The sequence below is a fragment of the Hippocampus zosterae genome, chromosome 15 (assembly GCF_025434085.1).
Source record: "Hippocampus zosterae strain Florida chromosome 15, ASM2543408v3, whole genome shotgun sequence".
In the NCBI taxonomy this organism is placed as follows: Eukaryota; Metazoa; Chordata; class Actinopteri; order Syngnathiformes; family Syngnathidae; genus Hippocampus; species Hippocampus zosterae.
In genome coordinates, this window is record NC_067465.1 from 16,034,002 (window position 1) to 16,048,289 (window position 14,288).

The window sequence follows — 14,288 nt, forward strand, 5'->3', positions numbered from 1 at the left end:
TATCGTGGGCAGTTATGTGTGGCCTGTCAACTGATGAAAGTTCCGCTCACCCCTTTTTGCCAGGTGGGGAAAACGGGAGCCTACCTCCAGTTCCTTCGTATCCTCTTCCGAATGCTCATCAGACTGTTGGAGGTTGACGTGTTCGATGAGGAGGAATCGGACGAGGAAGAGGCAGTTGAAGGTAACAGAGGATTGACACTTGGACGTTAGGCTGTCAGCTATAATCAGGAGTTTTACGCTACAGAGACATCAGAGGTGGTGATGCCCGCGAACGCCCAGTGGCCAGACGTCGAGGACATGCACAAGCTTCCCTTTGACCCCAACCCCCGAGATTCCAAGTTCAGGAAGGCCAGCCCCGTACACTGCAACAAGAAGCCGAAGTGCTCCAGAGGTGAGCACAACTATGGCTGAATGGACATTAGTTTTCACAATGTTTGTCAACAATAGATGCAGGGGGTATTTCCAGGCGGGAAGTAATTTACCTCACATAACATTTGGTACTTGACTGGCATGGGCTAAATTCACCATTCAAGCCATTGCCATGCTCTGCCTTGGTCAAATGACATATGTAAGAGAGTGTGTTTATTAGTGGTGTAGTCAGAGTTTTGTCACGTTGAGACGGTCAATAAATTGAATCCAGATGTTGTGATGCATTCACACATATGGGATTTTTTGGTGTCAGTGCTGAAGAAAGAAGATGGATGCCGAACGGAAGCCAAGCGGGAGACCAAGTCCATACGGCTCACTCGCTTTGCCGCTCACAACGCCTTTCATCACTGTGAGCAGTGTCACCATTACTGTGACGCCAGCCCTGCAACACAGGTGAGTGAGTGTCTATCACTAACCTATTATAGTGCAGTACTAAAGTTAGAATGACAGTAAATATTTGTATGAAACATACTTATAGTCCAGAAATATTAAATAATCCAATGAAAGACAGTAGGTACAGCACTGAGTGTGTCTTTTTGGGCTGCGTGACCACAAATTCCGACACCGTTGAGCAACTTAGTTCATTGTGTGCCATTTGGAACCTTGATGTGATCATCAATGTCTATGAAAAACACTTCTAAGCCGTATCTATAAGACAAGCAAATTGAAAATCGTGAGTACAGAGGTAACTACCGTAAGCACGCCTTCAAGTGCTGACCATGTCCTCAACCTCACGTGCATCACTCTTTCAATGCTTTCAATGTGTGTGTGGGTGACAGCTGTCCGAGTGCACTTTCCACGCCTTCACCTTCTGCTCGTCCATGCTCGGTGAGGAGGTCCAGCTCCAATTTGTCATTCCCAAAGACAAGGAGCAGCACTTTGTCTTCAGTCAACAGGGTAGCCACTTGGAGAGCATGCGCCTGCCTCTGGTCTCCACCAAGGTTAGTTTAAAAGCCGCGGGCCAATTAAAACATTCAGCCTTTAGAAGCACAATACTTCGCCTTATATCAGCAAAATATGAAAAATTTTGAATAAAAGACATTTCAAGCAAAAGATACATGGTAATGCAGAAGCTTATGAATGGAATTGTAGTCTAAGTAGTAGTATTGCACATTATATCTATTATTACATTCGACTTTGCTTAGCTTCTATTGCATTACACAAGTCATTCTTGTCATTCACATTGGTCGTTATGACGTGAATTGTACATTTCACATGTGCTTTACTGAGTGTCATATTTACTTAGTTTGCTTCTTGTTTGCAATTTAGCTAGCTTGATTGGCAATTACTTAATTAGCAGGATTACACCATATCTACCAAACTAATTTTTGTTTCACGTTAGCCAACGAAAAAGTCATTAAAAGCAAAAAGTAAAATGTTACTTACTTCTCATCTCCGGGGTGTGAATAGTACACTCCAGTCGAGAAGCAAAATGGTGCAGTTATTTTTGTGAAACTATCATTTGTAAGTACTTTGAGTATAGTTAGCTAGTTAGCTAGCTAAAGTTGATTAAAAGAAACTTCAATTGTTATGTGGGGAAATTGTAAATTTTTTGCCTTTTATTTCACTATGTTGCCATTGGCCATCATAGAAAATGGCACCATCTGTCCATGAAGCTGGGAGTATCCTGCTAAATAACAAATAGACATTTATCTATTTATTTACATGACGTGAAGGTAGAATTATTATTATTATTATTCTTTTTAATACTGATATTGAACACTGTCATTAGTAAGTTAGCCAGCTAACTAGCTTGTTATTTAGCAGAATTTTGCCAAGAGACTCACTTTGCATTTGTGGTACAGTACATGACTCTAACATTAAAATGATACCTCCTATCTTTCTTTCATGTTCGTTAGCAATTTGTCCCCATTAGTTATCTTTATAAAGGGAGTTAAAGTACCTTGTTTGTTAACGAATTAGGAAATTAACCTTCCTGGCTATTTGACTTTCTAGGGCAAGTCAGCCAGCATTCCTGTACAAGAAAGTGTAGGTTCACAAACAATATTTCATAATAAATAAACAATATTTCATTTTCCCCAAAACTGCAATTAGATAAACAGGTGAGTTTTTGTTCATAGCATACAGGAAGTAATCATTGTAACGTTCCGGTGGTCTTTCATCTTGGCCTCAAGGACCCCGACCTTTTGAAGAGCCCCATTTTCACACCAACGACGGGGCGCCAGGAGCACGGCTTGCTCAACATCTATCACGCCATGGAGGGCGCCTCTCACCTGCACATCCTGGTGGTCAAGCACTTTGAGATGCCCCACTACCGGAAGCACTGGCCCAACCACATCCTGCTTGTCTTGCCCGCCATGTTCAACAACTCCGGAGTTGGTAAGTGAATGTCACAATTTGTACGACAGCCAATCATATAAATGCTATAGATGAGAACGATGCTCTTTAAAAAAAAAAAAAATAGACATCCACGTGTAATATGTTAGTGTTCGTGTCTGTTCCAGGCGCCGCTCGCTTCATGATTAAGGAACTGTCATACCACAACCTGGAGCTGGAGAGGAACCGGTGGGAGGAGCAAGGTGTTAAGCGGCAGGAAGTTTGGCCCTTCATTGTCATGATGGACGACTCGTGTGTTCTATGGAACGTCCAGCAGCCCGCTGACAACAGGTGGTACCTACATATTAACTTTTTTGTTGTTTTTTTGGGGGGGGGGGCAGTCCAATGTTCCACGCTATGAGGTCTGTTATAATGGGACTGAGTTCTGTTGCAAAAATCGACGCATCCTACAGAGGATTATGATTGCCTACAAATGGAACCAGATGATGGCAAAGTACTATTTTTGTCCAAATGAAGCTCCAGTGTAGTTTCCCGGCATCAAGATGTCACCAGATGGCACTGAAGCAGCGAAAAAAGTAGGATAGGTTAACAGAGTAAATCCATAAACTGCAAATAAAATTGTATTTTGATTTTATAAATCGCAGTTAACGGTTCAGTCCACTCCAGATTTAAAATAGCACCGTCTGTCTTTTGTTATCCTCCATGGACTGGACAGCAGTTCAACCGTTGTGCCTTTGTAGAAGTCTGTTGTTATAGTCTTAGTCAACTGCTCGGCTCTTGCAGCGAGACATCCGACGGTGGCTCAGCGCTTACCAACGTGTCCCTGAAAGCGGTGCTGCAGCACATGGAGACCACGCCCAAGATCTCACTCTACGCCATGTGTGGAGCCCGTAAGTGGAGCAGCAGCCTGGCCCGCAAGGCTCCTGGTCGGCCCTTCAGCAGAGGCCACCTCCACGACTTTGTCCTGCTCAACGTGGATCTGACCCAGAACGTCCAGTACGACCTCAATCGGTAAGACCTGAGGCAGCTGCTTAGGTTGTTCGGCATCTATTTTCCTGATATATATACACTATATATATTTTTGCGTCAGATACAGTTGTGAGGAGGTGGACTTCAATCTTCGGGTCAACAGCAGCGGACTCCTGCTGTGTCGCTTTAACTGCTTCAGCTTGATGAAAAAGCACATTCCAGTCGGTGGTAACCAAGACTACATGGTGAAACCCAAACTCATGGTGCGCGCCTTCATATGTCCATGCAGTGGTAAATTCTAAAAATTCTGTCTCGGAAGTCATTTTCAATTGGTAGTGTGTATTTTGGTAGACACACTTCTCAGAAGTTGACCCCTGCTCCCCCCCTAAAAAAAAGTCTTAATAAGCTATGCCCGAAAATACGCAGGATGGCTGACATTTTGGTTTAAAATATGCCTTACTGGAGAAGTGTAGCCCCAGCGGCCTGTTTTATGCGTGCCATGAAATTTGGTCGTTTATCACTTTATCATTTGGAGTCGACCTATAAAAAAGGCTCGGGGGACCATACCCCGAAAGACAAAGGAGATCTGCCATCTTGTTTGTGACATTTTATGTTCATTTTCATCATTTCCAAAGATACCTCAAAGACAAACTCCTCCTTGAGATTTAGTGTGATTGCTATCAATTTTGTGTTTTCCCTTGTTTTGTGCTCCATCTCCAGGAAATCGAAAACCCGACCTCCATCAGCCCTTCGCAGTATGTGTGCGCCCCGGACAGCGAGCAGACCTTGCTGGATGCGCCGGCCCAGTTCCTGCTGGAAAGGTTCCTGCAGAGCTGCAGCCACCGACTGTTCCCCAAAGCAATTCAGAACCCAAACAACCCAGTACTGTCCATTGACAGCTACCTCAATATCAGCCCGGAGGTAAGTACTGAACTCGGCGGTACCTTGACTTTCAAGTGCCCCAACTTACAAAGACGAAATTTTTACTTAGTGACCGTCATACATTCCGCCACTAGATGGCAGCAGTGAACTTCACAACATCCCACCATCATCATTTAAAGGAGTTACCTTGTTTTTGTTTTTTGTTGTTATTTGTTTTGTTTTTTCCAGTTTTTGTAAAATTGACCCCTGGAAAGTAAGAAGTCCATTTAATTTAAGACTGAAATCATGGAAACATCAATTTTGCAATCCACTTTATCCTCACAAGGTTTCTTGCTGGAGCCTATCCCAGCTGTCTTCAGGCAGACGAACAACCATTTGCGTTCACACTTAGAGACAATTTGTTGTCATGCATTTGCCATGCATGTTTCTGGAATGTGTGAAGAAACCGTAGTACCCACAAAAAACCTGCACAGACACGGGGAGAACTTGCAAACTCCACAAAGGAAGTCTAACCCACGACCTCTGCACTGAGGTCGATGCGCTCACCACTGGACTGGGCCACCCTATACCTGTATAATGATAATCATGTCCAAAGATGTTTATTATAACATGACTATAACTTGCAGCCATTGCTTTCTGTAGGTGTAAAAGGCAGGATGGGAGAGGATTTCAATAATAATCTCTTACTTTCAAGTAACAATGGTGCGAAGTGACACCTTTTTTTCATGTGCCCTCACTCAGTGGCTAAAAATGGAGCTAAATCTCAAAATAAAATTGCGTTCTTAGTGCCTCTCCCCACCACCAAAATATAATTATGGCGAAATAGCGGAACCATAAACCGGAACCCACAATGAGGGATATTTTACTCCAACAGTATGTACTTCCCTCAAACAGAAGGAGTCGGACTGTCATGCCTGCACAGGGTGTTCAAATAATGTCTAACCCAGTGGTTGTTAACCTTTTTAGAGGTACAGTACCCAACCAGTTAATATGCGCAGTCACCGAACCGTTCATTAGTGAAAAATAAGAATATGATTTAAAATTCAAGACATGAAAACTGAAAAAAGTACATAAATTATTTTCTTGTACTCCCCATCTCCATTCAGTTTCAAGAAGTACTCCCTCAGTTTTGCCAGTGTGAGACTGGAGTTGCTCAACTTGGCATGACAAATCATGCAGCAAGGACGCTGGGTCCATCAGATTCCGTGATGCATGTGAATCCATGTTGCACATATTTATCTGACCACTTTCTTTTTTGCTCGACATAGTTAACATGTATCAAAACATTTTTTAATAAAATTACGTGACGTACTATCAAGACAGTCACACATTGATTACCGTATTGGCCCGAATATAAGACGGCCCTGATTATAAGACGACCCCCTCTTTTTCAAGACTCACGTTTGAAAAAAGACTTTTTGAACACCAAATTAATTTTTATACAGAAAATAATTACAGTACATCTGAAACAAATGATTCTAACAATATATTTGAGTGAAAAAGCATATTTTTTTGCCTCATTCAAATCTTAATATCTGAACATTTAAATATGTAAACTAAAGTGCAATCACATTCGTAAATGAATAGCTTTTGTTTTTTTAAATGTAAATTACATCATAAGCTCTCCTCAGCTACCAGTTAACCTGGCCGATCTTTGACCCACTTTTCTCCAGATTGTCGCTACGTTTCTTCATTTTCTGTTATCTCTTCTATTATTTTTTCTCTTTTCTCTCTTTCCGCTATTTTTTATTTTTCTTTGTGCTACCGCTATTTTTATTTTTATTCTTCGTGACAGGGGTTCACTTTGGCCTGGGGCGTCAAGTTCTGCATTCGCTACAATGATATATGGCGTCATCTAGCGTCGTGAATGGGTATAATGTCTAGACCCTGGATATAAGATGACCCCCACTTTTTAACTCTCATTTCAATGCAAAAAAGACTGTCTCATATTCAGGCCAATACGGTACTGAGCGAACTAAATTTCCCGCAGCACTGATTGGTGAAGCAATGTCATGTGATCATCTGCGGACAGTGATAGCCAAGCGGGCGAGTCATAACAAATTGGCGTGTTGAGTTGGTTGTGTCTGAACCTCCAAAGCAGAGGCTCCGTTGAACCTCTGAGATTGATTGACCGAACCCCTGTGGTTCGATCGAATCCACGTTAAGAACCACTGGTCTAACCTTTGGCTCTCTGTCCCTAAAATGGAGGTGAAGCGGGCAAAAGTGAGGAAAAAACATGGCACAAACAAAAATTAGCAATTAAGGGAAACCTGATCATTTCTTGAGGGCTGGTATGGATGAATGACATTTCCATCCATTTCAATGGAGAACGTCACGGGCATGGTCACAGAAAAAATTGAAAATGTACCGGTAAGTATAGTCCATTTTTGCCCCGTTTGGGGTGTTGGGGACTTATTTGAAACACAAACACTGTTTCACTTACACTGGACTTAGCGCTGCTGTGTTGTGTGTGTGTGTCAGATATCCGTGTGCTACATCAACTCCCGTCCACACTCCACCAACCTTAACCACCAGGGTCTGGTGTTCAGCGGCCTCCTGCTGTACCTCTGCGACTCCTTCGTCGTCTCTGGACTCCTCAAGAAGTTCCGCTTCCTCAAAGGTCATTTATTCACGATCTTTTAAAATTCTTCAAATTCCTGTGACATTGCTGGTTAATTTGGTCTCAGAAATATGGGACCATAATATAGTTTGTCAGCAACAATGTATATACAAAATATATTGTCATGAAAGAATGAAAGCTTACTGCAAGTTGCTCTTGTTTTGTTTGGAATGTGGAGATGTGCATGGGGTGGATCTCTTCTGGTGGTCTACTGGGGCAATGCACCACCCCAGAAATCTGAAAAAGCCTGAACAGAAAGTTTTGATATAGCACTACATAGCAATATACTCTACATAAAAACAAAATATTCTTGCTTGATTGGATTCAGTGTGTTTGATTGACTTCAAGTTGTAGAATTTTAAGGTGCCAGTTTGGGGTTCTTTTCTTGGATGGTCTGAACAAAGCTTGTTTGAGCAACCCCAAAAACCTGCGGGAATCTTTACACAGTAATACATTCAATAATCACGATCTCTCTGACATATTTAAAGTTTTCTGAATCTGAATATTTGATTTCATTTTGGAATCTTTTCATCAATTATTATTAGAGGTATCAAATTATCACGTTAATTGCGATTAATTAATTACATCTCAGTGCTTTTTAAAAAAAATCTCGATAATCTAAATTTTAATCTCTGCCTTTATATTTTTGTAGGTGGCTTGCCTTTTTCTAATAGCGCTTTTTATGTGTTGGCTTCCTGTGTTCGAGTTGATGAGCAGAATTAAATGGCGAGGACTGCATCTGTACAAGTCTGCTGAAAAACAATAACATCACTTTATAATGCCACTTTTTCTTTTATCTATTGATCTGCCTAAATAAGGTAATGAATTTAAAATGAAAATAGGGTTTTTTGCAGTAATGTTTAGATGAGATTAAAAAATTGATTAATTAGATTACCGCTAACCAATTACTGACCCCAATTAATTAATCAAAATTTTTTTGAACCGCTTTTTTGAACAATAATAATTAGTGCTGTACTAATTATTATTGTTCCTGACCTTTTCCAGATGATGTACTGTACGTGGCAGGGTTGTGTGTTGTTATATTGGCTTTTTGAATAATTTTGATGGTTTATATTATGCGACGCGATAATGGTGCTAAAAGAGGTTGATTCAGGAAATCCCTGACAAAAGGCCTCAGTACCAAATGCGCGCACTGCCGCTGGATTTTGGTCACTTGCCTAAAGAATCAAACGATTAGTGTGTCACCCAGATTGGAATTAGCCCTAAAAAAACCTGTGTGTTGCGACGGCATCCTACAGGCGCCACACTGTGCGTCATCTGCCAGGACCGCAGCTCCCTGCGTCAGACCATCGTGCGTCTAGAACTGGAGGACGAGTGGCAGTTCCGCCTGCGCGACGAGTTCCAGACGGCCAACTGCAGCGAGGACCGGCCGTTGTACTTTCTCACTGGACGCCACGTTTGAACCACCTCGCCTAAGAGCAAAGCAAAAGCAAATGCCAGCCATTCTTGCCATCAAAACGCGCAATGGGAGGACACGCGTGTGCTCGCCAAATGGACGCTATGCAATGCTATGATTGTACATCGACTTATTTTAAACCACAGTGCGCCCATTCGTGGACGTACGTGTTTAGCTCAGGGTTTTTAAAAGGGAAAATTAGACTTATGGGAATAAGAGGGGACTACATGTTCTCACTTTGTTTACTTTTCTTCTTGGCACCAAAGACATCGTCGAGCTGCACCTTTTTCTTGTCCCGTCATGCCTTTCACTGTCTGACAACTCCACACAAAACACTGCCGAGTGGACATATGACAGTACATGCTGTCTTCAAAGTGCATTATTTGGTAGGGTGGGCCATAGAGGAGCGAGCCAGCGCATTTTCTGCAGCCCCAGCATGTTATACTGTAATGGAGCTGTTGTGTGTTTTGAACTGCACAAAATATTTCCTATCAGTATGTAATGGAATCCAATACAAAATGTTCAGTTTGCTTACCTACCACGGAACACTTTGAAACTTACTGTCTACTTACTTAGGCGGGCTGCTCCATTCTTCATTACCAATACCCGTAACATTTTTCATCGACGGGAGACAGAAAGATTTATGGTTGACCCACCACTAACAAGCCCCCACCCCCACCTCAGCTCCCACTGCCGCACACACAGGCTATAACAAATCTTTTTGGCATATATCGTTGTATTCCATGTAACAATGGCTTTTTGTTCAAGATCGAATTTATAGGAGACATATTATCTATATTAATGTCACAATATTAACTTTGCTGCTTATCACTGTTAGCCAATCCTAATTAACGTACCGTATTTTCCGCACTATAAGGCACGCTTAAAAGCATTCAATTTTCTCAAAATCTGACAGTGCTCCTTGTAATCCCATGCGCCATATATATATATATATATATATATATATATATATATGGATCAATATTCTGATTTCTTGGATGTAGTATTTTCACTGTTCTGTAAAGCGCTTTGTTACAGCTGCAGCGTTTGTGGAAAGCCTTATTGTATTGTATTGTATTGTATTCCCTTTAACATAGCTTCATCAAGTGGATGCAGAATGCAACCACAGCCACTATTGTAGCTTCTATTCTATGCTCCTTATAATGTGATTCGCCCAATATACGAAAACAGTTTTCAAATAGGCCATTCATTGATGGTGCGTCTTATAGGCCGAAGCGCCTCATCGTGCGGAAAATAGGGTAACTTTGGGGTCTGACAATGCTGGATCATCGGGACCTGTGGATATTTCTTTCCCCAGCCAAACCGATCATGTCATTTGGGGACAAACTTGGTGTGGGCTTGGCTTTTATGCAGAACTCCCGAAGGGTTCGCTCAGACACATTTTCAGAAATAGGCAGACCAAAGATTTACTTGGTTGTTTAATTTCACATTTACACTGGGTAGACAGGCACTCCAGAAACCAGACTATTTGTATCCAAGCCATGAAAAAGTCAATTTTCCATAATATGTCTCTTTTAAACTTAGCCTTGTCTATGGGAAAGGGAGAATGTGTTTTCTAAGAGTTTGTGCTCAGGGTTTTCCAAACACTATACCTTAAGGAGAAGTGACACTCGCTCATGCGTGGACCAATGAAAACCAGGCAAAAAAAGAAAATATCGCTTGAGCCAAAAACAAACAGCAGCAAAAAAAAAACAAAACAAGAAACTCCCAGAAAAATAGACGACTGTACTGTTTAAAATTTACCATATTATTATTATTATTAATAATATATTCTATCGTGCCCCCTCCCACACCCCTTCACTAGCTAAGAGTTTCCGTTGTAGATTTTTGTGTGTGTGTCTGTAACTTTTACCCAGTTTTGGTGTCTTTCTGTGAGCAGGAAGAATCTACCTAAGATGTGTCCTTAACCACGCGTCTGTATGCGCTAACCATGGAGTTGTTATTTATTTCACGCTGCATTTTGTTGGACTGATAATCATGTATTTAATTGCATGCACACTAGAGCGAGTGAATCTACTGAGGCGTAAGGAAATGGAGTAAACTTGCACTAAACAAGTTGCCAAACCAAATAATGAAAACCAATCGAATCAGCCCCCTGAAAATGTGGTGATCAGAAGTCTACTACCCCACAAAAGGTCCACGTGAATAAACGTTGAATAATATGCAACTTGCTCACGCAATTTTGCAGAGAGAAGCAGCACGGCGATAGCCTTCGGCATCTACCTCATGTTGTCTCAGCAGAGCCGTTGTCCTTGTTGTTGTTGTTGTTGTGCGAAACTGATGAATGTAATAATAAAAATAAAATGACTTCTCAAATGTTTTGTTTTTTTCTGTCCTCTATGTTGACACTTCACTAGGGTAACAACAACAATTATTTATTTTTTTCTGTTGCACAAAAACTATAATAAGGCTAATAAAAACTAAACTAAAACAAAGCATTTTGGAATCAATAAAAACTAACAAAGCTGCTCTGAAATCAGATGTGAATTTATAAAATAAAAGGCAAAATGAAATAAACAAATCCTCTCAAAACACTTGGCAATCCCATTAATCCATTTCAGCCTCTTCGAAAATGTATTTTTGTTGTTGTTGCTAATGTCATTAAATTCAACATGATTAATGAAACTGTGTGTTCATCATTCAAGCTTCTTCTTGTGTGTGTCTTTCCAGCACCAGGGGCAGTATGATACAGTCATGCAGATAAACGAAGAACTGCTTCAAGTGACTAAGCACATGGCAGTAATATTTTTGCAGAGAATAAAGAATGTATTTATGTACCTATTGTGTTCACGGATTGTTTGTTAGCTTTAAGCTAAGCCAACTTGCCTATTTAAAAAAAAATATGGTGTTGTTTTAATTACAGACACAATATGTAATTTTCAGGACTCCAGAGATTCTAGAATTTCCTTAGATTTACACTTTTTAGTGGATGATCAACATTACACAGACGTGGAGAACTAAATAATATGCCCCCGGCCATACCCTTTCAGGAATAATACGATTCACTCCAAATGCAATGTGATTCACTATGTTTAACTTACAAGGGTGAGGGTGAATTGTGGAGTGAATCATCTTGTATCGTAATTGTACCGTTAACAGACGTACCGCTCGTACAATCACTAATAACGATACTGCCAAGGTTATTGAAATCTTAATGTCCGCCACTCCATAGTAAAATGTACATTATATGGCTGCTTCTCCAGCAGCACATATCCCTGTTTGAGTTTCTTTTCGTCATTTTACTTTATTTATTTACGGTGTTTGTTTGTTTTTTCTTCTTTCTTCTTTCTACCCACATTCTTGCTGCTGTGGGCTGTAAATTTCCCCAGTGTGGGACAAATAAAGGAAATGAAATGCACGCACACACACACACACACACACACACACACACACACACACACACACACACACACACACACACACACACACACCACAACAAATGGATGCTTCTCCTTTCAAGCCGCACAGTGTGTTTAGACACAAGGGAATCCGTCCTTTCTTTATATGAACTCTGCTGTCTCAATGGCAAAGTATGATATGAGTGCACATCAACCTAAAGCCTTTGTGTGATGTAACACTGGGCTATTTTCAGGCTCCTGCTGAAGTTCACATAAGGAGGAGGAGGACAGAGGCCGCGCTCACTCCTCATTTTTGCTCTTTGGGAAAATAAACCCCCAGCTCTCTGGCAAACCTTTGGATCTTGCTTTTCATGACTAACTGGACAAGTCTGAAGTTTCAGTCACGTTTGCGTTCTTTCCGTTTGGTTGAGACTTTTCCTCCTGTTGTAATAAAGTCTTCAGAACTTTATGTGGAAAGGAATTATATTTTACGTAAACGTGCCTTCTGTCACGTTGTGCCCGAAGCGATAGAATGATCGCTTCGTGCACAACAAAATAACTGAAAGGTGGATCCCTGAAATAGCAGACACGAAAAGAGATTTTGTCAGAGAACAAAAGGAGTCTTTAATGACGAACACAAAATACCCGACAGGGAGAATAACAAAAAACGCTGGTCAAAATAAGGACCAGGGATAGAATAAAGAGAACAACAGAAAACACATGCGGAAAACAAATGGCAAGGAAGGTCTGATTAGACGATTATATAAATTTCGTACGTAAGAGGAACAATGGCGCGTAATAACAGCCACAAGGCTGAGAGGCAACGAATAATCCAAATAGTAAATTGAGCGAGAGAATATTGGCGCGGCGTGGAATTCTCCGGCAGTGAGTAGACTGCCAGAGCGTCCAAATAAAGGCTGAGCAATTACTCCCAAATGGGTGACAGGTGTGTAAACGGCGGGCAGAAAGCCCGCCCCCTGCTGGCAAACACGGGACGTGACACCTTCAAATGGACGTTACATATTTACTATAGGATCAAGGTTAATATCAATCATTCAAGTTAAGTTTATAGAAAGATTATTATATTATATTTCTATATCTTTAATGATGGTGCCAATAGACTAATTTTTTTGAATTTGTAATACTTTATGATTTCAGCCTACAATTCAGTTTAGTGTTAGGCGAAGATAAGTGTATATAAATGATATAAATGAGTGGTAAAGACAGAGAAAAAGCAAGCTATAAAGCATGGTTGCCCATTACGTCGATGGTTCTAAGTCGATCGCGAGGGGGGGGGAGGTGGACAACCCAAAACATTTGTGTGTTTGTGTGCGTGTTATTAATATGATGTATTTTGTGTTAGTGCATAGTATCAGTCTCACTTTAACAAACAGTATTTAAAAAATAAAATAAAAAAGCAGGTCACATGTCACCTTTAACCTACGTTGGCCTGTGATCTGCATCACCGAAAGTTGTTAGCGGTCAGCAGTCTGCAATTGCAGCTTGCGATCAGAGCTGTTGTGCAATATCTTTGATTGTTATGATTGTTATCATTCAGAGTTTCTTTCATGTATAATTCACAAAGGGCACTGGCAAAGAATGGCAATCTGGAGTGTTTGGAGAAACATTTTTAAAACGGTACACATGAGCTACAAGAGTTAAAATGAAAGTTAGCCAGCGATTTCCTTTTAACAAACTCTGGTGTCTACTTTAGTTGACCTGTTTCATCTCTCGTTATGGGTGTTGGTCATCACTGCATGCGTGCTTGTGTCAGGGCGTGCTGTAACGGGTTGATGGCGGGAGGTTGGTTGATCGAAAAGTAGATCTTGGGTCAAAAAAGGTTGGGCACCCCTGCAGTAAACTCTTTAATAAACAAAGGGAGATGGGGGCTTTATTTCTTTCAGTCCTCAGGCAATGTTAGTCTAATTTATACAGCTGTAATTATCACTATTATACAGAAACATTAAAACCATTGAAGAAAACATGTTTCCACTTGAGATAAAGGGGAAGGCGACAGGGAATTTTCCCGTCACGCACCATTTCATTGTCAATTGTGAGGAACTACAGTGATCCCTCACTCCTTCGCGGTTCACTTATTGCGGATTCAATGCATCGCGGATTTATCAAAAATATTAATCCAAATAAATAAATAAATTGCGAAAATGCCGCAAAAGGTCCGCAGCGAAAGTCAGCAAAACAACAGCGAGTCACTGTTTATGTTTACTGTATTTTGTTATTTATACATTAACCTAACCAAACCTATACATGTGTACAGTATATAAACTGTTATATACTGTATATATATACATATATA

At 40.9% G+C, this 14,288-nt stretch overlaps 1 protein-coding gene and 1 long non-coding RNA gene across 7 annotated transcripts in view; one reads left to right on the top strand and one right to left on the bottom strand.

The window, feature by feature from the left end:
- greb1l (GREB1 like retinoic acid receptor coactivator) overlaps positions 1-10,340 on the top strand; it is a 202,917-nt gene extending 192,577 nt beyond the window's left edge. For all 6 annotated transcript variants that reach the window (XM_052088351.1, XM_052088354.1, XM_052088353.1 and 3 more), the window contains 11 exons: positions 64-181; positions 245-391; positions 683-822; positions 1,209-1,370; positions 2,565-2,769; positions 2,895-3,057; positions 3,511-3,738; positions 3,818-3,959; positions 4,417-4,617; positions 7,060-7,198; positions 8,458-10,340. In XM_052088351.1, the coding sequence (XP_051944311.1) occupies positions 64-181; positions 245-391; positions 683-822; positions 1,209-1,370; positions 2,565-2,769; positions 2,895-3,057; positions 3,511-3,738; positions 3,818-3,959; positions 4,417-4,617; positions 7,060-7,198; positions 8,458-8,621 (1,809 nt within the window). In that variant the 3' untranslated portion in view covers positions 8,622-10,340. The remainder of the gene's footprint in view (positions 1-63; positions 182-244; positions 392-682; positions 823-1,208; positions 1,371-2,564; positions 2,770-2,894; positions 3,058-3,510; positions 3,739-3,817; positions 3,960-4,416; positions 4,618-7,059; positions 7,199-8,457) is intronic.
- Positions 5,917-6,500, bottom strand: LOC127616821 (uncharacterized). The gene is made up of 2 exons (XR_007967208.1): positions 6,344-6,500; positions 5,917-6,306 (listed from the first exon to the last, which is right to left on the bottom strand). It is a non-coding gene; the product is annotated as an uncharacterized LOC127616821 (long non-coding RNA).
- Positions 10,341-14,288: the final 3,948 nt, after the last annotated feature.